General features: G+C 40.6%; 1 protein-coding gene across 2 annotated transcripts in view; it reads right to left on the bottom strand.

The window, feature by feature from the left end:
* Nucleotides 1-8,118: 8,118 nt before the first annotated feature.
* The window catches only part of LOC146204089 (solute carrier family 35 member H1), a 41,675-nt gene continuing 26,028 nt past the window's right edge, over nt 8,119-23,765 (bottom strand). The window contains exons 7-9 of one of the 2 annotated variants that reach the window (XM_084589089.1): nt 19,635-19,764; nt 18,928-19,007; nt 8,119-13,002 (exon numbers count right to left, since the gene is read on the bottom strand). In XM_084589089.1, the coding sequence (XP_084445215.1) occupies nt 12,952-13,002; nt 18,928-19,007; nt 19,635-19,764 (261 nt within the window). In that variant the 3' untranslated portion in view covers nt 8,119-12,951. The remainder of the gene's footprint in view (nt 13,003-18,927; nt 19,008-19,634; nt 19,765-23,765) is intronic. The other variant, XM_084589088.1, reaches the window with a different exon arrangement.

Here is a 23,765-nt window from a genome sequence, read left to right on the forward strand (position 1 = left end):
CTCGCTTACCTGGATCCCTGGCCACCACTACAAGAGGTCCTATCACATCCACCAGTCCACAAGGGCCTCTGACATATCCATGGCCGAGAACCAGTGGCATAGCTGACCCATAATGTGGAATAGAAAACAAAACCAGTTGTTGCTTTAATAATAGGAGTTTGTAAATTCTGCACCATCCATAAGAAGTGTGACTGAAGTGCAAGATTACATATAATACCCTATGTATAGATATGTTGTTTGTATTTGAAACTTCCGAATATAACGTTTTTAATGTTCAATGATGGTCCAAGGACATAGCCAGGAGTAGCAGATCCTACAGAATTACTTGCATGTTGCTTTCTGCCTACTAGTATTTTGCAACAGACGTAAGCTCTGTCACATTAGCAGAAGTACTACGAAACTGCTTTGGCTGATCTGCAATATTCAGTATGATTTATTTAATCGGTGCTTGAAGGTTTCAATTCTGTCATGTATGTGGCATTGAAAAACGAAAAAATCCCAAGGAAGGTATCTCCAGTGTAATGTGCAGTTGAGCTTTGTAACACATCAAGTTGAAGGAGCTCTGCAATAGCTATCGCTTTGTTACAGCTTAAGTGAGTTTTGTCACAACTGGCTCGTGAACAGATCTGTGGTGGTGCAGTGGTTAGGGTGCTCGATTACTTGTTCCTAAGTGCAGAATCCAATCCCAGCCGCGGCAGCTGCTTTTCGATGGAGGCGAAAAGCAAGGTGACCCTGTGCTGTGCGATGTCAGTGCATGTTCATGAACCGCAGGTAGTCGAAATTTTCGGAGTCCTCCACTATGGCGTCTCTCATAGCCTGAGTCGCTTTGGAACGTTAAACCCCACAAACCAGACCTTTTATTACGACTGTGGCTCTCGAATATGAGTGCCATTTGCAGTATTCTAGGGTTCTGATAACTCTTTCGCCATCATGACAGACAATATTTTCTTCAACAGCTAAGTTTCTGAGCAAAGCTGCATAGCTTTTTATTTGTTTATTTAGCAAGATGCCCGCAGTGCCAAAATGCGCATTAACCTTTTCTGATTGTTTAGTGTCACCACTAACTACTGCACCAGTAAGCATTCTTTTGGCCTCTAGTCACTTGTAAAGGCAGTGAATGTCACGTCAAAATTTAGTTATCAACATTTATTTAAACAGCATTTGCAACCGTACAAGGTCTCAGTGGGCGTCTTTTTGTGTGCTGCCCATAATTTGGAAGAGAAGGAAATCACAGAGTGTGCCTTGAGCTCCCCAGTTTGTCGAGTTGGCTTTGCTGCATTTTAGTCCTTGTTGCGGTGAAGCCAATGTAATGAAATTATTCAAATTTTATTATAAGAGTGAAATCTGAATAAATAAAGTATTTTCCGCCGCAGTCAGATGTACGGCCTCATGTGATGCCTTGGGGCATTTGATGGTCAACAAACTGCTCTTAACTTCTGGCGACACTAAAAATGGCTCTGCTCTTTTTTCTCGCAGTGCAGTTTACAAAAAAGAAAGTTGTTTACAATTGATACCTCAATCAGCAGGAAGAAAGTTTCTGCTACCACCTTACTGATTTTCTCACATACCCATAACTTTCACAATAATGGTTAGACCTGTCAACAGCCCCCACATATGCTGTACAGCCAGCCACAAATGACAAGTGGCCTGTGTAGTGACGAAGCTCTTCTTTTCTATTCTTACCTTGTCAACCATGCTACAATTCTGCCCAGATGGCAACCTACAGAAATAGCAGGCAAAACTTTGTGCGATGTCCTACAGATGGTCAGAAAAGGTTAAAGTCCTTTGTAGATGTAGGCTGTGCTCTGGGGGTTGTTAACGAGTACTGATTCCTTTGATTCCCACTGAAGATACTGCTTACTAGAAGTGAAATGAACTGCCAATGTTGAGGATTACTTCCCCTTGCAAGTTTCACTTCACATGGATAGCTTTACCGAAATCAAAAGGGATCACGAGATGGATTGATATATTAATAATTCAATATGCAAAAGATGGCAAAAGGTAAGTTTATACGTAACATAGAAACAAGAATACATTCCACACGTTATAGTGATGCACTTCTTGCAGCAACATGCCCCATGCTGGCATGCTAGTAGCATTCCGCTCGTTAGGAGTTGCTTGACCTAACTTGCTTCACATTGAAGTCGCAGCGGTGTGTTTTGGAATCTGCCTAACATAAGATGTCTCATCTTGGTACCAGTACTTTCTGATTAAAATTATCTCATAAAAATTAAGGCATAAATTGTTTCTGCAAGCCTTCCAACAGCGAGGCAAACAAGCCCATAAGGTGAGGGCTCTTGCTAGACTTTAGCTAGGTTAGCTTCACCACATGAAAAATCTGTGGCTGGAGAACGACAGTTTCTACCAGCAGATGCCTCATACCCTCCCCTCAGGTGTCTAGGTTTGGCTATTTTTTGAACCTTCAGGAGAGAAAAAGTGTACAGGGGTGTACTTAAGTCTCCTTACGTGCGGAATTGTGAAAGCATTGGGAGTTCCTTGCCTAGTTTCCTTAACAGCTAATTCTGTGTTTAGTTGCTCTTCCGACGTTTACAACTTTTTTACTTTTAATGCTCTCGCATTAAAACGTGCAGCCTATGATGTGGACTAATCTAGGCTAATTCAAGGCTCATTTGTGGCTCCCTGGCAAGAGCCGCATGAGACTGATTGGATTGGAAAAACTTTATCGATAGAAAAGATCAATGATCCAGCTTAGAAGCCTCCTAACAGAGTGTGACCTCTCCCACCCAGTCTGCAAGCTTGGCTTGTGTGTTCTTGTCCAGGTCCCTTGTGAGGGAGCTGGTCAGAGGTCTTTTGGTGTTGGATTTTCCTTGCAGTCCTATAGGAAGAGTGCCTCTGTTACTATGCGACCGCCATGTAAGCATTTGGGATCGATGGATCTGTTAGTAACTTTCAACCAAAGAATGGGGGTCATGACTGTTACAGTTTGGGCTCTGAAAGTTCTGACCTGTTTTCTGATAAGGTCAGAAAACAGGTCAGAACTTAATTCATCATTCATTTTGAAATTAAGCTTCGGCTATGAAGAGCAAATTTTTATGCGCCGCTGATTTAGTACTAGTTAGATCGATTAGATGTCTGCGCAAATTCCAAAAGTTTGCTTCCCAACTGCCCATTCATGAGGTCGCATGAATTCAGTTGAACATTTATCGATTTGTTGGTTAAATTTTGCAATTTTAAGTTTTAATAGCTTGTTGTGCTTCTGCTTAAGCCATCTCTTGAGGAGACCTTTATACGTCGTCCAGAGGTGTAACAGGCGAGAGTCTGGCTTGGGCTCGTCCTCCTCTTGCTCCACTTTCTTGGTGGAGTGTTTTAAGTTTGAGCACAGCTACTCAAACCACTCCTCAATGTTTGTAGACTCACCAACTTTTTTCTTGTTACGTATCTGAAGGATTCCCAATTTGTAACCTGGACCTTGCGAAATCTAGTTTTGTGTTTGCCACCGATAAATGTGACAGAAAGAATGGTTGCTGCCCAAGCAGATCACTGTTTTCCCACAGCAAATTGGTTACCCCTTTAAAGAACGTGAAGTCCAGTGATGCGTTTATGCGTGCACTATTGCAGAGTCTTGTGGGTCTCTCTGGATCAAGAATAAGGGTTAGACCTAGCGACTTTCCAGATTAATGCCCCTTTCCCGTTACATTGCCTGTAGACCTAGCCCCATGTTTCATGTGATGCGTCGGTGCTGCCATTTTGTGTACGTGGCGCTGTCTAGCGGCTAAGTTGAGAACAACCATCATGCTGGTATGTGCGGCTGCATCCACGGAACAGGAGACAAGTAGTGCACATTGGCATTTCTTTCAATTTTCTGTTATCTTTTTTTCTTGCATATACTGGCGCTGTTGCTCTTTTTCTCAGCATTATCCAGCATCCTTGCGAACTAGTTCTTGGAAAGTCTGTGTACAGTAGCAGTTTTGCATGCTCTGCTGGGGACTGGAAGGATGGCGGTTCGATGTCTGGCAAAGACACAATTTTTGTTTTCTCTGTCCATGCTACTCGTGAGGCAAGAGATGCTTTCGCATTAAAATTTGCCATTCCCTCAAATGTATGTCAGCGGTAAGACTATTAGGCTATTTTTTGCGTGAAATTCCAAGTGAGGACCAATTAATGGACCTCTCTTGGAGCTAATGCTTCAACTATACCACAATGCCATATATGAGCTCTACTATTTTGTTGTGTCTGCCCTGTTATTGAAAATTTACATGTAACCAGATCCTAAAATTACTCTTTGCTCCTTTGTTCATGTGATATTCACTAGACTTGTTGTATGAGGCAAGACTGAAATTTCTCCTTTGCCCTTAGAACTATAGCAATAAGGCATGTCCCATTGCCATTCACACAAATATATATCATCGAAGTAAGGAACTGACTTGCTACTTCAGATATACCTTGTTTCCTTGGTAGACTACACATCAATGAGAATTAAAATTGGTAGAATGATTTATGGGAATCCCCCAAGATGGAGAGAATTCGCAACAAAAGAGTAATTTATTAGAAGAAATGCAACTTGCAGGGACGTGGAATGTTGTTCAATATATAGAATTACCAGCAAGTAAATACTTTGAAGCATGATTTTTGAGTGGGTAACCTGTGTGTCTGACACAGCCAATATTTCAAAATATCCCGATTTAATATATCTGGGCTGAACTGTATAATGACAGGTGCATGCAGAAAAACTTGTTTGGCCCATATCATTTTTTATTCATCAGGAAAAAAAAAAAACAATCTGTCAAATATTTTAAAATGCACAATGAAGATGCCCATAGAATGCAACATAATCACAATTCCTGGGCACCACGGCTGTAAAATAATAACAAAGGGCAAAGCATAATAAAGGTACTCAAAGAAAAGCATAAATGCTAATGCAGATGCTTTTTCTCACCCCACATCAGTATCACTAATATTCAATAATTTGTTTAAAATATTAATTTTAATACAGCTCTAGTGACATAAATAGCTCCACCCCCAAAGTATGGGACCTCTTCTTTCAAATTAACATCAGTGACACAGGCTACACTAGAAGTCTCAAAGTATAGCACAAGCTGTACTTGGAATGCATTTGTCTTTGCAGGTGAACGGCACAAAGTGAAGTTTGCAAGCAGGCATTTCAAAAATTAATGAAACTTCAAGCAGCAAAAGTAGCAGTACTTAGAACTACACTTAACAGGAACAATGTGCATGTGTACAAATTCCTAACACGTCACTTTTATTGTGCGCTCCAAGACTAGTGTTGCAAAAGACTAGCATGATTCTGTGCGTACCTACAGCTCAACAAATACTGCTTACCAGCTATAGTCCACACTGCTTAATGGCCCACGATTTATTGGTCCCAGTATTCTAGAAAAATATTAAGGATTACTTCTAGAATGGTACATCCAGATTATATCAATCCGTTAGGAAATTTGTTTGCAGCCTTTTACTTACAGTTGGTTTTTCCAGACATACTTGCAACAGCGATCAAACAGAACTATCAAAGTTCATGACCAGACCATACCATAAACATACACCATGCAAGTCGTTGCATGAAATGACACTTATACTACCCATACTAAATGCAACGCAACCAAGCTAATTTCAGCCAGCACAATAGAAAACATACCACATGCCAATGTTCTCCTTAAAAACATTTACCATGACCCTAGTACGTATTGTAGACTGGTCCATAAAAATGAAGTCAGTTCTTAATGTGCATCGCAGCAGGTGATTTTTGGTGCTGACATTCTGGCACACCAGTGTTTTTTTTTTTTTTTCTTTTTTTTTTTGTGTGTGTTTCATGAGTTGATGAGTTGTCCGAAATGAACTCTTCTATTTTTAGCCACAGAAGAGAGCAAAGGCTTATCGGTAACAAAGTTAATTGCAGAGTGTTGACACGTGACATAGTGGAAACTCCATCGCACCAATACTAAATGGAAGTTTGCAGTATGACAGCATGATGCGGACACTGGGCGTCTGTGGGAGTATGTCAAAAACCGTGACCAAAAATGAGCCAATGAATCTGTGAGGCAAAGGTTACTGCGTGTGAATGTGAAAACGATACCAACCTTAGGCTTTATCTGCATATTATGTACTGCCTTCACAACATAAAGTGCAATCACAAAAGGTGATGCACATCTCTGGAGCCATTCAAAACACTTCGAAATGAAAAACTATTCATAACAGTCAGACCCATCATTATCCACAGCACGTTAAAAGAAAGCTGCAGTTTTGTGATCAATTTGAGTTGATAATTGATTAGTGTCCTCAGACTGTATTCATGTGCAGGTAAAGTATGCGAGATCAAAAATGCAGTGCTGCCAACAGGAAATACTTGAGGCATATATATACATATATATAGCCAGCTTTAAAATTCACTAGAACAGAAACTATAACTTGCTAAGTGTTATCAGTAATGAAGAACTTACAGTGCATATACATACATTACCATAGTATCACAACCTAAAAAAATGAACTTGTAAATTGCCTTTTATGTTTTCAGCAAAGCAAAAGCCCCTCTCAATGAACATTGCTGTTCTGGAGCAACTCTATGCCTCCAATTTTTCTAATCACATCATTCTGCTTCAATTCCCTGCATTCTTACCAGTTCTAGTACCAACTCTGACGTTGTTATGCCACGGTGTGTGTTCTGCATGTCATATATCTCAACCAAATGTTTTTTCCTCTAAAATTCAGATATAAACCCAAGTTGGCATTCACATTCATGATGCTTCCTCTCAAAATCTTGTTTATCATTTTTGTTTCTATCACTTACTGCACCAGCATCTGCCTCACCTCCAACTTCATTTGTTAACCATCAGGCTCTGGTTCTGGCCTCATAACTGTGTACTGGCAGAATGCATTAAACATATACTTATTATAAAAAATCAAAAGCCTGCTTTTCATCATTCACAAATGCCTGTCAAACACATTGTGATAAATTTATTTTCCCCCTCATTATCTACATCAACTTCCACTATTAAGTTGCATTAGATGCACTCACTATTGAACTGTTGCTTCCCTGCCCAGCAGTTGAATGCTAGCCTCTGCCATATCAAGTTTTCAGTCTACCTTTAAACTTGCCCATTCAGATCCTTCATCCTTCGTTATCTGCTTTAAGTGCCTAACAAGCAAGTTACAGTTTAAACTGGAGGTGGTGGAGAACTTTTCCTTTAACTTTGATACATTTGCTTGAACTTTGCCCTATGAATGATTCTTGTAAAAATGTGGCGAGCATTGGGAAAAAAAAAATGTGTCCACAGAAGCAGGGCTCACTCTAAACTGCATGTTTTCACCAATCCCTAAAGGAGCATATTTGCTTTATATTCCCCGCACACATTTATTTCTATACTCAGGGCCGAACTGGAATGTAAGTGTCCCCCCCTCTTGCAAGAAATTTTATATCATGAAATTGAATTGGCCCCCACATATCTTTCTGATGAAAAAAGTTCAAGAAATGCAGTCTGCCTATGAACTTTCACCGTGGTCCCATTCTATAAATCCACACTTAACCATATTCATATACAATCCCTCATGCCTTGGTAGAATGAATGAAGACTACAATGCATGAAAGAATAACCGAACAAGGGTTGAGGGGGAGCCTCAGTTCACAAGCCAAGCCAATGCTTCAACAAGGGGACTTGTCTTCGTCTTTCTTCTTTGCCCTGCTGCTCTCCCCCTCCCCTTTTCCTTCTTTGGAAGCAAAAGCGTATATAAATCCTGCCAGTGATGATTGCACTGGCCAGTGCCCAGGAAAAGCCAGGTCCTCTTGTCGAAACGTTGCCTTGCCTTGTGAACTGAGGCTTCCTTACATCCCCCCCCCCCTCTCCTTTCACCCTTGTTCGGTACTCTTCCTTAATGCCTTGACTATTCAAAGCCTTCATGATCGTGATTTATGAAGGTCATCAATACGATATACTATTATATAAATTGACTGATCAGATGAATGTGACCTATTGGCAAGTAACCTTTAATAAAACAAAAGACAAGCTGCTCTTTGTGCTGACTGAAATACAGTATGGTTTGGTTATAATTAGAGGTTGGTCTTTCCAGTTATTTTTTTCAATATTCAGCAGACTTCAACATTTGGTTAGGAATGAATTTTTAGTTGTTGTTTTTTTTTGTGGGGGGGGGGGGGGGTGATTATAGTTTATTAGGGGAAGCAGTACTGTCTATAACTTTTTATTTTTCACTGTCTGGTAAATATAAAGTCACTCAAGTAACATTTACCTTGGCTTATTAATTAGAACCAGGAATTATGTACCAATAATTAAAGCACAAATAGCTGTTCCAAGGCAGTGGTTGCAATATGAAATACTATAGCATTAAAAAGAGTAATGACGTGGAAATTAAGTGATTGAGCCGTAAGGTAAAAACGTAAATAACATTATTTAGAAAACTGGACTGCACGAAAAGCCAAATTAACAAGAAAAGAAGTAAGTGAAGACAACAGGGCAGCAGACTTGCCTTACTTGGGCAACTGGAAATAGCCTGTCTAGTAGCCTTCACATCAAAATAGTTTCAAATGTTTATGACGAATGCAAAATGCATTTGCACATTGTAGCATACTGCTCAATGATTCAGTCTTGGGATGAAATGTGAAAAACCGCAAACACTTTACAAGGACTAAGTTTCAGATTGAAAAGAAAAATTGACCATGGCTCAAATCTAGGAGCCAGAGTGCTCCTGGTTGCACAGTATGCATGGTGATGGCAGTAATGCAAGTGCTGCAGAATCATCGAGGCCAGAACATGAAACTTTTTCATGACGCTTACATGCGGCTCCAGAGTTGACAGCAATGTGTTACATTTACAAACACTGCCAGTATCCTCATATGTTATGGGAATACTTCTTAATCAAGCAATGGCTGTAAGCAGAAGGCACTATGCTATTAGACAAAGCTTGATGAGGCAGTGAAGCCTCTAGGTCTGCACCCAGTGTTTATTTAAGAAAGAACAGCAATGCCTCAAAACATATAACTTCACTGTTTAATTCAATGATCTCACTGTGTCCCAGCGATCTGGCTTCTGCAAGTTAATTTTCTCTTGTGACCGAGTGTAACTTGTTAGACAACAGCCATCGACGTGGCTTATATCTGAAGAATACTGACCTTTTTTGGTTAAAACCAACATAAAATGAAAATGAATATAGCATACACTTATAGCATTTTTTTTTAATCTCCAGCCACCAGCTAAAACCGAAATTACTTATAGGAGTACAGACACCACACTTTTGTTTGTATCTTTCGTTCTTTGAAATGGTGCTCAAGACATTAGTGTACCACCCATGGAATTTACCTAAGCCTTGTCATCAGCATCATCATCAGCCAGACCATACCCACTGCAGGGCAAAGGCTTCTCCCATTTTCCTAAATAATTACATCTCAATTTCCTCTCCTATTCTTTTTCTGTTCTTAACAACCAAACTGAGAAAATGATGTCATCAAGGTTGACTAGAAGCCATGCAAAATAAAAGAAAAAACTGATATAACCATTGACTATTCGACATATCATAACTCTTAACCAACCTGCTCCACAGGCTGAAATAGCAACTGAACAAGAAACTATGATATTGACGCACAGTTTTTATGCCTCACATTACCTGAAGTCCATTTCGATGTCACAGCCATCATTCAGCTGTTGAAACCAAAACATAAGAAATAATATTAAGAATTAAATTATTTATCATGCGCAAGTGAATTTCACAGGGAGTTTTACATCTACCAATTCCTTGCGTACCATTACAAGTAAAGAACACACTGATCAAAATGTGATGCCTATTCCTTTTACATAGAAACATCTCAGGCATATCAAATGGAAAACCAACAGGCTTGTACTTTTTCAAATTTTAAGGTGCCTTTACAGTGGATTAGTAATATGGCATTAGTATTCATCCATCTCGGGCACAGCTGAGGCTAAAAGACAGTGTATACACAAGACTGCAAGCTCTTTAATGACAGTAACTCTGTCATCTTTCTCTCCAGTCAGTGCTTGTAAACCCTTCTTTCCTCTTCTGCCAATGATAAGACGACTTTCACGTGCCCTCCTTTCCTTCTGCACCCCATGTCATGTGCCAAAGGAACACTGCAGAGAAGGGCTCCTGATGTGAAAAACAGTGGACCACCTACTGCTTTTTAAACCAGAATCAAACAGCTTTAGTAGACTGGCTTTTTGCACTTGAATACTAATAAAGTGCAGCCTCCACAGCTGGGACCAAACCTGCAACCATTGCTGAAGATTCATGCATTACAGCCACTCAGTAGCTGTTGCGTGTATATCTTACCTCAGTGTGGCTAGTTGTGCAATCTAGGAAAATTACTCCGTTAACTATGCTATCTGAACAGCGAATGAAATTTGTTAGCCTGACATTTTATAAGAGGTATTGGGCTTCTGCCCACCGTCTCATTCCCCGTTGCCACTTTAAGGCTTTAATTTCTCAGTGCTTCTTCAACCTTCATACGTTTCATTTTCTGATATGTCTTAGTTTAGTTCAATTTTTGGATGTCACTTTCTTCCCAGTGATCTATTTTGGCTGTTTAGCTAGATTTGCCTTTTTTTAGAACTTCAAGGCTTTCATACTCTTGGTTCTTCAATTCCACTGGAGGGCTTGAAAAGTCTAACGTTTGTCTCATTATTTAGTTCAGCTACAAAGTTACTAATTGGGTATGGTCATCATTCACTGTCTCTAAACAACCCTTGTCTCGCCTCATATGCAGCTCCTACTGTCGAGTGAGAGCGCAAACTCCCTCTTTTTTGATGAGAACTCGCTGACCGGCTTCTTCCCAACAACTTCATGCCACATATCAGGGCAAATGCCAGACCTGCACACTCTGTGGTCTTTACAATTTACCTTGCCTAACATGTACTACTATTACCTTGCCACTTAGCCTCTGAAAGACATGACAATGAATAGAAAATATGTGAAACCATGTGCTGCACTGACGCCATCGTTCTTCCTGGCACCACTGACACACGAAATAAGCTCCTACTAGACCCAGGCAACTGTCAAGGAAAAGTATGATTCAAGGCTATGCTGTTGCAGATGGTTGACATACAGCCACACTTCCTACACACTTCAAACTTCTGGCACTCTTGAATAATGGGCACACATCTTTTTGTGTATCATTTGCATATGTTCTTTTCATTTGCTTGTACAATTCTTTTTCTTTAGTCTATCTGAAATGTGTACACTGCAATGTGTATATACAGCATTTAGCTCCTGCAATAATGGCTAGTGAACAGTCCTAAGATTGGTGCGAAGCATGAAAGCTATTTAGAGATTAGTTTTTCTGCACAGGCTTACTAAGGCCAAATTTCTGTTCTTGGATTTACAAAAGCACTATATGCAATTTTATTTAGTCAACTAAATTTTTCTATGTTATATTTCTTGCCAGAGTCTTCGCTGCGGGAGGTAGTCAGTTCGAAACCCGCCGCCGGACACTCACCGGTAAAATGGGTACAAGCGTCCCCCGGCACGGCGCCTGGATCTCTCAGGGGTGTGCGTTTGGAAGAGGCTCTGCTAACCCTGCTGTGCTCCTTCGAGGGCTTAAAGTTTCGAACAAACTAATGACCCGCAAAGGTCAGGTTGACAAAAAAAAAAGGGCCACATAATGGGCTTTTGCCACACAAGGCGGACTTATTGTTGTCTGATGGCGGAACTGATCACTGCCACATTGGAGCAACTATTTGAGACCTATGACCCCTTTCCCAAACATTTCACCCCAAAGAGCTGAGCACCAGGCCAGGGGAAAGCTTGCACTCATTGAAAAGCTGGTGGGTACCTTGTGGCACCAGGGATCGAACCTGGTACCTCCCGAACACGAGGCGGATGCTCTACCACAAGGCCACGCTTAGGTCACAACAAAATTCTACAACCTTACCAGACCAAGGTGAAGTATATTTATAATCCTTGCAGTATGTTATCTCAGGCGATTTCTGAAGTAAGGGAAGGCCAGCAGTTCTCCCCCACTATTTCTACAGTGTTGGCTAACATCCTACTGCCCATATTTCCCACCATGGTGTACTGCATCATTACTTTGTCACTGTCAAATTAGTACTCTCAATTAGTACTGCAGCAGCTAAAAACTGAGGGCTAATGAGAGGTCCATGTTGTGGGAGAGGGCCAGGTGCAAATAAACTAGGCCAGCCAAGCTAATGTTTGAAAAAATGTGCATTTATTGTCACTGTGTGATCCCTTCTAGTGCAATTGCACCCAGAAGAACACAACATTACTGGTTCTCGAAGTTGCAGACTAGACCAGGCGAAACCCAAATTTTTGCCTTTCATTTGTCGACACTCGAAGCAAACTAGAGAGTCTTGCTCTCGACTACCAGTTACCAGACAGTCTTGCTCTCGGTTACCAGCCAAGCTGATGTTACTTTAGCCAGTTATATGCAATGCATATGGCAGGGTCAATGTAAACAAAAAGAAAAAAAAAAAAGGTACTACCAGGTGTGCCACAATGTCATTAATGGAAATTTTGTGCGTTCATTATTAAAAAAAAGGACTGGTCTAAATCTGAAGTCTGGAGTTTGCATTGAGCGCACCATGTGCTACAGTATTTAATGGCAATATTATTGGCTAAAACACCACCATGTCCACAAGAACAAATGATTTCCAAAATCAAGGTAAAAAAATAAAGTAAGATCACGCACAAAAGGCAATGTTTTGCTAACACTTACCAAGATAAACACATGACTGCTTCCCTAAATCTGTTGATCCCACTGGCTGCTGGGAAAATTCCCCCTTCAGTGTTCAATAAACCTACAAAATGTAGGCTACTAAAAAGTTTCAGCACTTGAAAAGACACATACACACGCACATACATGGAGTCCGCACACACGTTCCGAGCACTTGAAGCATCACAGCTGTGCTATTCGTTGAGCCTGCTGTCTTCTTGTCAGTGGCTGCATTTCAAAATGACAAACTTCTTCATCACTGTCTTCACAATCTTCACTGATTGCATTCAGCAGGTTTTGCTTTGACCCCATATGCTCGTAAAGGGTATTCTCTTCCGCTGGAATATAGGATGATCAGACTTTAAAAACCAACTACATAACATATTTCTATAGAGGTCACCAAAAAGCAAAGAAATGATAAATGACTGGTAAAGCATAGCAGAAATTCCTAAAGTGACCAGTACAGTACAGTAAAGTGGTCTTGATCTAGGTTTTAGAGAACTCGTAGAGTTCAATGAGATGAAGCATCAACAATCTACTACCATTACACATGATTTAAGCAAACCTATGCTCCTTTTGCATTTAACACTAACTAGGGGTGTTTAAATATTTGACACTTCGAATAAATAATGCACAGCTCACAGTTCGATTCGTGTGGCTTAGTTTTGTTTGGTTTACAAGGTTTAACGTCTCAAACCGACTCAGGCTATGAGGGATGCTGTAGTGGAGGGCTCTGGAAATTTAGACCACCTGGGGTTTTTTAACGTGCACCGACATCACACAGTACACGAGTGCTTTGCTTTTCACTCCAATGTAAAGTGGCCGTGGTGGCCAGGGTTCAAACCCCCTTCCTTGGGTTCAGCACAGTCGAACGCCGTAACCACTGAGTCACCGTGGCGGGGCTCGATTTGTGAGGAACCTCCACTGTTCGAACCTCGTAAGCATTCAGATATTATGAACTCCCCTCATAACCAAATTCTAGTGTCTTGCACTTATAGCCATGCGACACTGCTTGGCCTTGAATAACATAATGTGCTGAGGGCCATCGTCTGCCATCATGGCATGACTGCTATGTGCCATGATACAGTCGGCAAATGGCTGTGAACCTGTTTAACAATAAGGCTCTTATTTCAGATGACTATGATAAGAGATGCAATGTGCACGGATGCAATCCGACTTGTGGAGGCTAGAATAATGCATTGTCTTGGGTTTCATGGCACATAGAAAACAAAGGCCACCATGCACCAAACGTAGGGCTGATGTTTTCTTTTCTTTTGTAAAAAAAGAACCACCCCACCCCCTTTTTTAGAAAACCAGACTTCGTTTAGAAAGTTTACATACTTCTTTTAGAAAACGACAGGCACATACAAATTCAACAAGGGCATTTTCTTCTACCAGCAGGTTGGTATGAAATGGGATGTGTTCGTTGCAAACACGTGTAAAATGTTTGTTTTTTTATTATTATTATTTCCTTTGAGTATGAAATTGTGTGTGAGATGTGTATGTCCAATGCAGAGGTGACATAAGATTATTTTGGTAAAAAACTGTCAATAGCTACACGACCTCCACCCCTCAGTGACAGGCTTAACCAGGTGTAGCTTGTTGTATACTTCATAGTTCTTTGAACCATGCCATATCCTTATCGACTATCGCTTATTCTCTCTTCGCTCTACACATCCTACCCACGCCTATTTCTTCTTCTTGATTTAATGCCATTAATTTGAGTTATTTCTATGACCCGCTCTGCACACTTCCTATTTCTTAACATTACACCTACCGTTTTCCTTTCTACAGCTCTCTGCGTCATCCTCAACTTATGTAGAAACCTTTTCGTTAGCCGCTACGTTTCAGCCCCATAGGCGAGTACAGGTAAGATGCAACTGTTGTATACTTTCCTCTTGAGCGATACTGGCAAGCTGCTAGTCACGACAAATGCGTTCCATCTCAATCTTATTCTCCTAGTTATTTCCCTTTCGTGGTCTGGATATGCGGTCACTACGTGCCCTAAGTAGACATATTCGCCTACCATTCAGTGCTTTACCATCTATTGTAAACTGCTGTTGCTTTCTGAGGCTGCTGAACATCTCCTTAGTCTTCTGCACATCAGCTACCAGCTGCTGTGGCAGCATAGCAGTGAAAATTGGTGAGCACTGATATAACTGTACTGTTCTCTGCCATCTGTCTTGCATCAATGCGCTTCTGAGATAGTGTGCTTGTTTTGGCATCCGCATAGAATGTTGTATATTTCTCATATTTTTAACTTAGCGCTTAGTATTCTTGCAATATGCGTTCATGTGGTGTTTGCCTTTTGTCAAAGTGTGTTAATGCAAAGTTTCACACAAGAGGGAAACTGTACCAAAGTGGCAGTGGGCTTGGTCTTCGGGCAACATTGGGAAATGCATCAAATATAATGAAGACAACTGTGTAAAACAAGACGGGAGACTAGGAAGAAACACACACACTTCTCCCATTTTCTCCTAGTGTCCTGTCTTGTTTTGCGCAGTTTTCTTCATCATGTCGATTCACCAATTGGCCCAACAATCTACACTACTAAGGGAATACATGAAATATGTCTAATTCTATGCATTACTCTTCAAACTGGAAAAGCAGTGGTACGACTGTTTAGGGCTTATTTTTGAATATTGCTCTGGATGGTGAATAAAATCAGGTAACAAAGTGTGTTTTGGAACGCATCATATTTTCAGTATGTATGCATATGTAAGCATGCATGCTTCTTATGTCTGCGAGGGATGGTTCATTTGTTTCAATATAAGGACTATTTATCAGTGACGTTCTGTGTGCAACCGTTGAGAGGTGAAGACCTAGGTTGTGTGCTGTGTCTAGTTTAATTCTTTCCCCATAGTGGGGCCCTTTTCCCCACTTATGCTTCTTTAATGTTCGTTTTATTTATTTATTGCTTTAGTAAAGTGTCTAAGAATTTTTTGTTTATATTTTTCATTATTCTGAACCATTCAAAAGGTGTATTTATCATAACATATTAAACCTAAATTTAATTGGGCAGGTATATAAAGATGACCATATGAGTGACTGACTGCAGTTAAAGCATTCGCACATTCTGCTAATTATGCTAATGAACAGACGACAGTCCGTCAACGGCCTTCCTTGGAACATGACTGGTTCAGGTTACTCAAACGAAATGCTATACAGCTGGCTACAAAGCTGACGAGGTCAGCGCCATTGTGCTATTCATTAACGACGTCCTTGAACTGAAGTGTCTATCAGGGACCTGGGTGAAAATCATTGGAGACTTAGAGGATGCTGCCAGCTCTGGAGAAATGCTTGGGGGTGGAGCACTCTGGAGTCTCTGGATATCTGCCCAGCCACCTTACAACGCTCCAGAACAGCATTAGCAGCATTCACCAGCTCATTTGTCATGCACTGGAGTCAAACTGCAATATTACAACTCTTTTTCTTTTTTTTTTTTCAAGAAATGCAACTGCTATCCAAACAATTGCATACAGGCCGTTAGTGAGCAAAATAAAGTTTACATCTTCCTACTTAATGCCTGGTATGCCTTACAGGTATAATGAATTATGCTGACGGCGGGTTTTCTGAAAACCAAATTTGTCTGCAATAGCCCCTTGCCTCTGTTCATAGGTGTGCTTTGCAGAAAAGTGTTGGTCTTTAATTTGAACCTCCTGTATTGATAGTTGAACATATTCCATTTGATCTGCAACCAATAATTCATTTTTTTTGTAACCAAAAAATTTGATATCTGCACAGCTCAAATTCTAATAGAATAGTAAAAAGTTTCAATTTAAAAACAGCATTTCTATGGCATCATATGCTGCTGCTCCGGTTGCCTGCTTATTCATCTCTCAGTATAGCAGACTGGTATAATCTGTTACTAAACCCCATTTCTGTAAACCCTAAGAGCATCAAGAGCATCCAATTTCCCCTTTGTTAGAGCCATTTGCAGTGTTCACATATTGTGCTTACTAATTTACTTTCATCATCCCTTACTGCTGTTTGCCACCAATCACGTACATTTTAGAATGAGTTTTTCAATGTGCCCTTATTTATGCTACTTTACACACTCGTATATTTGTTGGCATTCGTCTGTTTTTACCCTTACATTCTGCATCAACTATAATGTAAGTTTTTGTTTTCGGATGCACATTTGAACAAAAAACATCCCTCCCCTCAAACCATGCAAGTGAGTCTTCGGAGGTTTATTGAATAATTAGCTATGTAAAGATGTTTATTTTATAATTTCAAGGTGTCTTGCTAAATGTAACCAAGCTTATAAAAAAATATGGAGTGTCCTGGCCCTGCGAAACCAACTGATAGCAACTGAGAGTCGCCTAGCCTAGTCAGCAATAATTTTCTTTCGTTTACCCAGGCTGATTACTTAGCAAAGATTAATTAGCTAACTTTTAATTTATTGCCTTCAGGTACAAAATGCAAATACAGAAGGTGTAGACAGCGCTAATGATGGCTAGTTCCAAGTTTTCATCAAGATATGATCTACTTAACTTCATCTATTGGTCCTCAAAAAAGTCAAATGAGACCAGCTGTTTCCTCACATCTCTTGCCCATTGCGCAAACAATGCATCATCAGGGAGAATGTTCTAAAAAAAAGTGTATTTCCCTCTATGAGACGCATCTGCGGAAGCTGAAATGGCACTGCTCTTATGTAGAAGTATTTTTTTATTGTGCTAATTATTTGTTAAAACCAGCAAAAAAAAAAAAAAGAGAATACTATCCAGTGTAATCACTCCAGTCAGTTGCTTTTCAAGATTATCTACTAGTTCTGCATTGATAGTTGGCTTCTTAAGCCAGTAATTAAGAAAACTTGCTAATTTCTTTTATAACTAATAAAGTTTGCATGCTTGCATGCATGGAATAAATTAATTGAAAAATTTTCAGCTATTAAATGCCATTAGAAATTCAGAGCAAAGATTACAAAATTTATATGACTTCCAACAAACTTAGTTCAAGCAGGACATCTCAAGCCATGTGCACTTTGAGTTTAAAACGATGCGAAGAAGAAAAGGTGGAACAGTTTTTTGTGTGGCTAATGTGGAGAATAGGTGATCTGACACCCTTCAGCAACCATCGGACAGGCTGTCCTCTCCTACTTTCAAATGCACTTATTTAGTACACTATTCTGCCCAGCCTTGAAATTACTGTAATCATGGCAGCAAACGTGCATGCCAAATCCAGTATCTACTAATATTAGGGGTACACTCCCAACTTTTCTGAAAATTAAACACATCTTCCAGAAATACAGTACCATCTGCACTCGAGCTCAACAGTAGGCAAAAGAGGATGCAAACCCAATACACAATGCATAGCATTGCAGATGTTTTTTGCGTATTGAGAGAGTCAAAGAGCCCCATCCACTTCAGAAGTGGTTCCTGGATATCTTGGCCCAATTGTCCGTGCATGACGCCAGCAGTTTGCTTGATGTATACAGGGTACAAATGAATAGCGAAAAGGGCAAGTTGTAGTCATACGTTAAGAGCCGCTAGCACAACAAGTCCAGTCAAAGAGAAGATACACGGCGTTTGTTCAATGTACCTTCTCTCTGGCTGTCTTTTGCACAGTGGTTCACAGGGCTTCCAAAGGACAGTACACACTGGTTCAAACTTCGCAACCTGAACAAATGCCTTTGGCATAACTTCTGTCTCCAGTTTGCATTATCTGGCAAGTTGATATCTTACATTCAAAATAATGTTTGCCCCTGATGAAAAGCATGAGTGAATGTCTGAACTTCTGAACCAAGTCACATGAAAAAAAAAAATATGGACTAGTGCAAAATTAATGCATGTTGATTAAACAAGAGTGCAATAAGGAAGTGCAAAATGTAATTGCAACCGTGTAAGTGCCACTGCTCAGTGCAAGCATTTAAGTGAGGAATGTAACCTCTAAAAGAATTGTAATTACGAAAGACCACCTCACATAGAATATGAGAGGTTATGAATCTATTTTAACACAGAGAAAGTTTTCAACACTGCCTCATATACAAAATGCAAAAATTGTGCTACAGAAGCTAAACTAATGATTAGAAATTAAAATAAGTCACCCAGTACTGAGCACTGCACATTATTTACTTATCATCGTAGCACAAATGACAAGTGTGACACTAACCTTAACAGAAAGAATTTGTTTTATTTCTATCAGGATTCAAAATGTGAGCAAATAGTTTGCAATTTTTGCACTTATAAAAGCCACCAGAACACAATTAGCTACCGTCCACCTGAAGGTGCAAGCACAAAGCAGTGTCAGGCATCACATACCTTTCTGCATGTTAAAAGCGGAAGAAGCGATCCAGGAAGAAGCATGCACGTGACCCGCATGATGGAATCGAGCCCCAGCCCTGAAAGAGCACGGCAAATCATTGCCAACAAAGAGTGCAGCTAAGCCATGTGAGAGAAAAGCAATGTCAAAGCATGCATAGTAGCTGGCCAGGGAGCCCATTAATCAAGCTCTGGAAGCACCCACGCCTTACAGTCACAAAAGCAGCAAAATCCATTATGTCAGTGAAAATCTACCTCCTCAGCAACTAGGCCTGCTGAGTTTGCAAACTGCCACGATTCATTCACAGCAAAGCAAACACACTGCAAACAATGTTCTGCCGACCCATTAATTAACGCCTAAATGCAGACACTTTAGTAGCATGCTGGTAACTACATGTACCATCTGCAGCTCTGCACTTAAAGTTATTAGTCAGTAGGCAGACAACTGGCTGCATATTACACACATGAAATTAACTCGCATGCTCTGGAAATAGATCTAGCAAAACGTTTACCGTGCCTCGATGCATGGAACTTGTACATATGTTCAGAAACAGCAGGAGAGCAAAAGACAGTGCAAGCCCACATACAAATAATACAAACATTCAAAAGATAGAGAGTAAGCCGGAAGCCCAAACATGACCACTCGCTCAAGCATGCTTGAATATGTTGCAACTATAACGAAAGCTTAAAATCTCGAATACTCTCACCATTTGTATTGAGAGACTTGGCAACAATGTGTAGTGCAATGCCTAAAAGGCAGATGATCAAGCCCAGTAAGTTCATGGAGCTCATCTCATCTCCACTATACTTCACAGCCAGGTACAACGTGCAAACTTCCTGCAACAGAAGACTACAAGATTAGGCCGCAAACAATGATGCTACAACAGGGCTCGCATATCTCCTTATACTGTATCACAGACCCAATATTTTTGTTATGCATGCAAAGATCTCAACCTTTTACAAAGTTTGTTTCTGTTCTTAAAATGCCTTTCACCCTCCGCCCTCTGGAATGATGCACCTCCTTGGGCATCTTGTCATTTAAAGTAGCTTACATGTACAAATTTCAATTCGATTCAATTTTCAATTCAATTTCATTTGTTCAGCACTACATCACAGTACTGGGATCGCGGCAAAAAAAGACAACAATATCATCGGCTTGATGGGAGCCGCGCCTCTGTTACAAACATCAGTGGCAGCGGCAGCAACGCCGCATACTGTGGCACTGTGGCTCAGCAGTTTGCAAAATAAGGCAAGTTAGCGACATAGAGAAGGAATTAAAAATTTCACCATATTATTATGCAAGTAATACAGTCATTCCCCATTCCCACGTTCTTTTCTGTGGCGGACACTTTCCTCCATTACATATGGCGTTCAGTAATGATACCCAGAGAATGGTTCCCCACTAATAAAAAAGAATTGGCCTCAATAAGTGCATATATGTTTTTGACTTTCATGCATTAGAGACCCCTAGAAAAGAGCATAACCCCGTTTCTTTACTGAAAACAATGAAACTTGTGTTTAATTAAATGTGGCATGCATTTGCGGCGAAATCCCTTGCACAACAGCAGCACTTCAAAAAGAAGTTCTTGGAAGTTATAAACAGCGAGAGGGGTTCCTCAATTTTTTAAAGCCCATTATTCCATGACCCTCCCCCATGACACGAAAGAACCTTCAGAAAGAAAGTTGGCTCACACTGTGAACTTAAGAAGTGTTAACATGCAAAAACATTTAGAAAACCCACTTAAACATAACGAGCCAACTCACCACTGCAACCTAAGGCTCAATATCAACAGCCCAGAGAGAGCATTACAGTGTTTACTGCTTTCAGATGTTCACGGCCGGTAAACAAAAGGCAATTCAGCCTTCAGTGTCACCGCAGCGCTTTCGGATTGCTCCAGGAGTTCAAATTCCCACAGTGAAGACAATTTCTAAAAGTACTACTACAACGAACCTCAATGTAACAAAATTCACGATGTAACGCATCTTTTTCATTTCCCAATCTCTGCTCTATTGACATCCATGTGCTTTTTTTTCACGATTTAACTAAGTAATTTTACGCCACACTTTCGATTTAACGAAGTCCTCGCACATCGCATGCATGTATCAGCAGCCACTTAAACTGACTATAGCACAAGAACTTTAGCCGAGACACACCGCATCTTGCATTTCACCGACAGCGAGTTTGAGGGGAGGGTTCAATAGGCGAGAAGAAGCAGACTTTTTTTTTTTACAACAGTTGTCCATCCTTCCACCCTTCAGTCGTCAAAGAAAGTATGGAGTCAACCGCGATCATGATGTGGGCTTTTAGCATTTTAGCACGGCATTTACTGCTATTTCAATGATTTTATAGCAGCAGAGGAGGCCCATCCCAATCGCTACATGATAAAGGGAAGGCAAAGTCCATCCTTGGAAGGCACTGAGCAACCCCACAAGCGAGCAACCACCCACACTCCTGTCTAAGCCTCTGGCACTCTGCCAAGTTTGCCCCCCCCCCCCCCCCCCCCCTCCCCATTCACTTCATCACTGGAGCTAGCGCACACAGAGCACACAGAATGCACACAGTGAAGTTTGCATAACCTTGGCACCCTGCCAAGAAATACACTGGACTGCGATGGCAGATGGCGTGAGAGGAAGGGACCCGCTAACTAACGACCAGCAAAAGCCACATATATATTTGTTGCCTTGTGCCAGCTGGCACACAAGGGATAAGGCACTGCCATGCATTGTCATTTTCACAATCCTTAGATTAATGTACGCACTGAGAAATTTGTACTATCAACAGCCCTGCCTGTGCCTCTCACTTCAGGAAGGAGAGCGAGAGTATGCGAAATCCAGAGGTGAAGCGATGTCACATTGCTTGGTCAATCAATAATAGATCTTTCAAGGAGGTTCTTCTGAGGTTCCAAAAAGCCACTTCTAGAAAATTTGGTTGACTTCATAGGTATTGGGTACTGAGAAGAGCCTGGCATGACCAGCAAAAGCATTGTGGCATTGTAGGTTGGAGAGTATAACTTGATATGGCAATGGTAGTGATTTTGGTAGTGTCTCATCAAGAACATGACTCAACGTTGAACAATAAGAACTTTCTTCCCAAGACATGTACTGACAAAGGAGGAATTGGAGGTTAAAGATAAAAACAATTAAAAAAATTCAACCAACTGATGTCCAAGGCTTGCAGCACTAGAATGATCATCTACCCCTCTATATTACTACTGAGGAATTCACAAGTGCTGCATGAATGAGAAAGCTCGCAGTGAAAGAAAGATCATAGTACTGGCAAGAAAAGCAAAAGCAAGCATAACAATGTGCAATGCAAAGGACAAGCATACACTAACACTTGCATACACTGACACGCAATAGCCAATTAAAACATGTGATCGTGGACTCGCAGAGCGGTTCTGCTTCAAGACAGAAAACCAGCATTGTTTCTAAAACACATTCAGTTTCTAAAAATGCTTCTATCCATGGCCTGAGGCTACTAACATTCTGCAAGGCACCAGCAGACACCGAACCTGAACTCACAGCCAAGCAAAGTTTAAACAATGCTCAACTTGCACTTGTCGTACGAGTTAACTCGCTTTTTTTCCCTCATGAGCATGACTGCTAGCACAAGGCAAAGGCATACACGGTGCAATGCTAGGCAGCTAGGCCTCACATAAACAAACAGCTGTGACACAACCTTAACATGCTTGCCATTGTTTCACGGCGCACTTGTTGAAATGCTATGAAAGAGCCAGCGATGAATGCAAACAGGCGCTAGTAGTGCTCCTTTCTTCTTTGAACACTATGATGAGCAAAGCAATGCATCTGTGACTGAGATCGATCAAAAATAGTCATTTTTGCTGTGGTAATGTAAGAACTTTACAAGTGCCTCAAAGAACACCACCCCAATGCTGAAAGGTGGATGCTGGGATAAAGGAAGCTAAGTGCTTTATAGCAATTCCCACAAGCTGTGGCTATGCCCAGGCATATAGATGCCAAAAATCTAAACAGTACAAATTATAAAGATAAACAGTATAAAGAGTATAAAGATGCCTCTACATTTTTGGATGAGGGATCAATGTAGTGATGACCCTGATTTAAAACGTAACTTGACAGAAGCCAACTCTGGACTGTAGATAAAATGAATTCAAGTTTTCAGCAATCTAAAATGACTGCCTGAGCGCTGAAAACCGTGCACCAGTCCTAACCTTCTCAGCTGCTTTTCTAACTACCAGGCAGGCATGATGAGTGCAGGAGATAGAAAACATGATGGTTACAACAGCCCCCAGCAAGAAAGAATAATCAAGCATGAGAAATGACAGATCATAGATAGTGATTTCTAGGGTACCTTGCAAAAGAACAGTACAAATGTTAACAAATGAAACCTTTATGAGAAATATGGTTCTTGCCATGAAGAGTGAGAAGCTGCTTTAAAATGACTTCTGTGCAAATACTTATTTTAATCTTTGATTCCACATCACATTTACCAATCAGTACTGAGTAACCAAGCAGCATTCTTTTATGACACGGATTATGTGTGTAATTTGAAGATGATCAGGAGGAGTCATTGGCAGCAATGGAATATTCAAAAACAATTTCCTGTGCTCAGGGCAAATTACGTCTCCTTATGAGGTACGAAGAAAGCAACTTATGACCTTTTTTTTTTGGTTGAGCCAAAGAAGCAAAGTGCCTTCTAAAAAATTTGAAGAAGTGCTGTAGATAACGAAAAAAAAATTCTTTGCAATATGAGGTGCAAAATGTCAGAGTTGAAGTTGCCAGAAACTAAACTCAGCACAGAAGAAGTATTTGTATGATTGAAATCCTCCTTTCTCATCATTTAGTGCAGTTTACTGTAA

The sequence above is a fragment of the Amblyomma maculatum genome, chromosome 1, assembly GCF_055883805.1.
Source record: "Amblyomma maculatum isolate TAMU_Amacu chromosome 1, ASM5588380v1, whole genome shotgun sequence".
Classification (NCBI taxonomy): Eukaryota; Metazoa; Arthropoda; class Arachnida; order Ixodida; family Ixodidae; genus Amblyomma; species Amblyomma maculatum.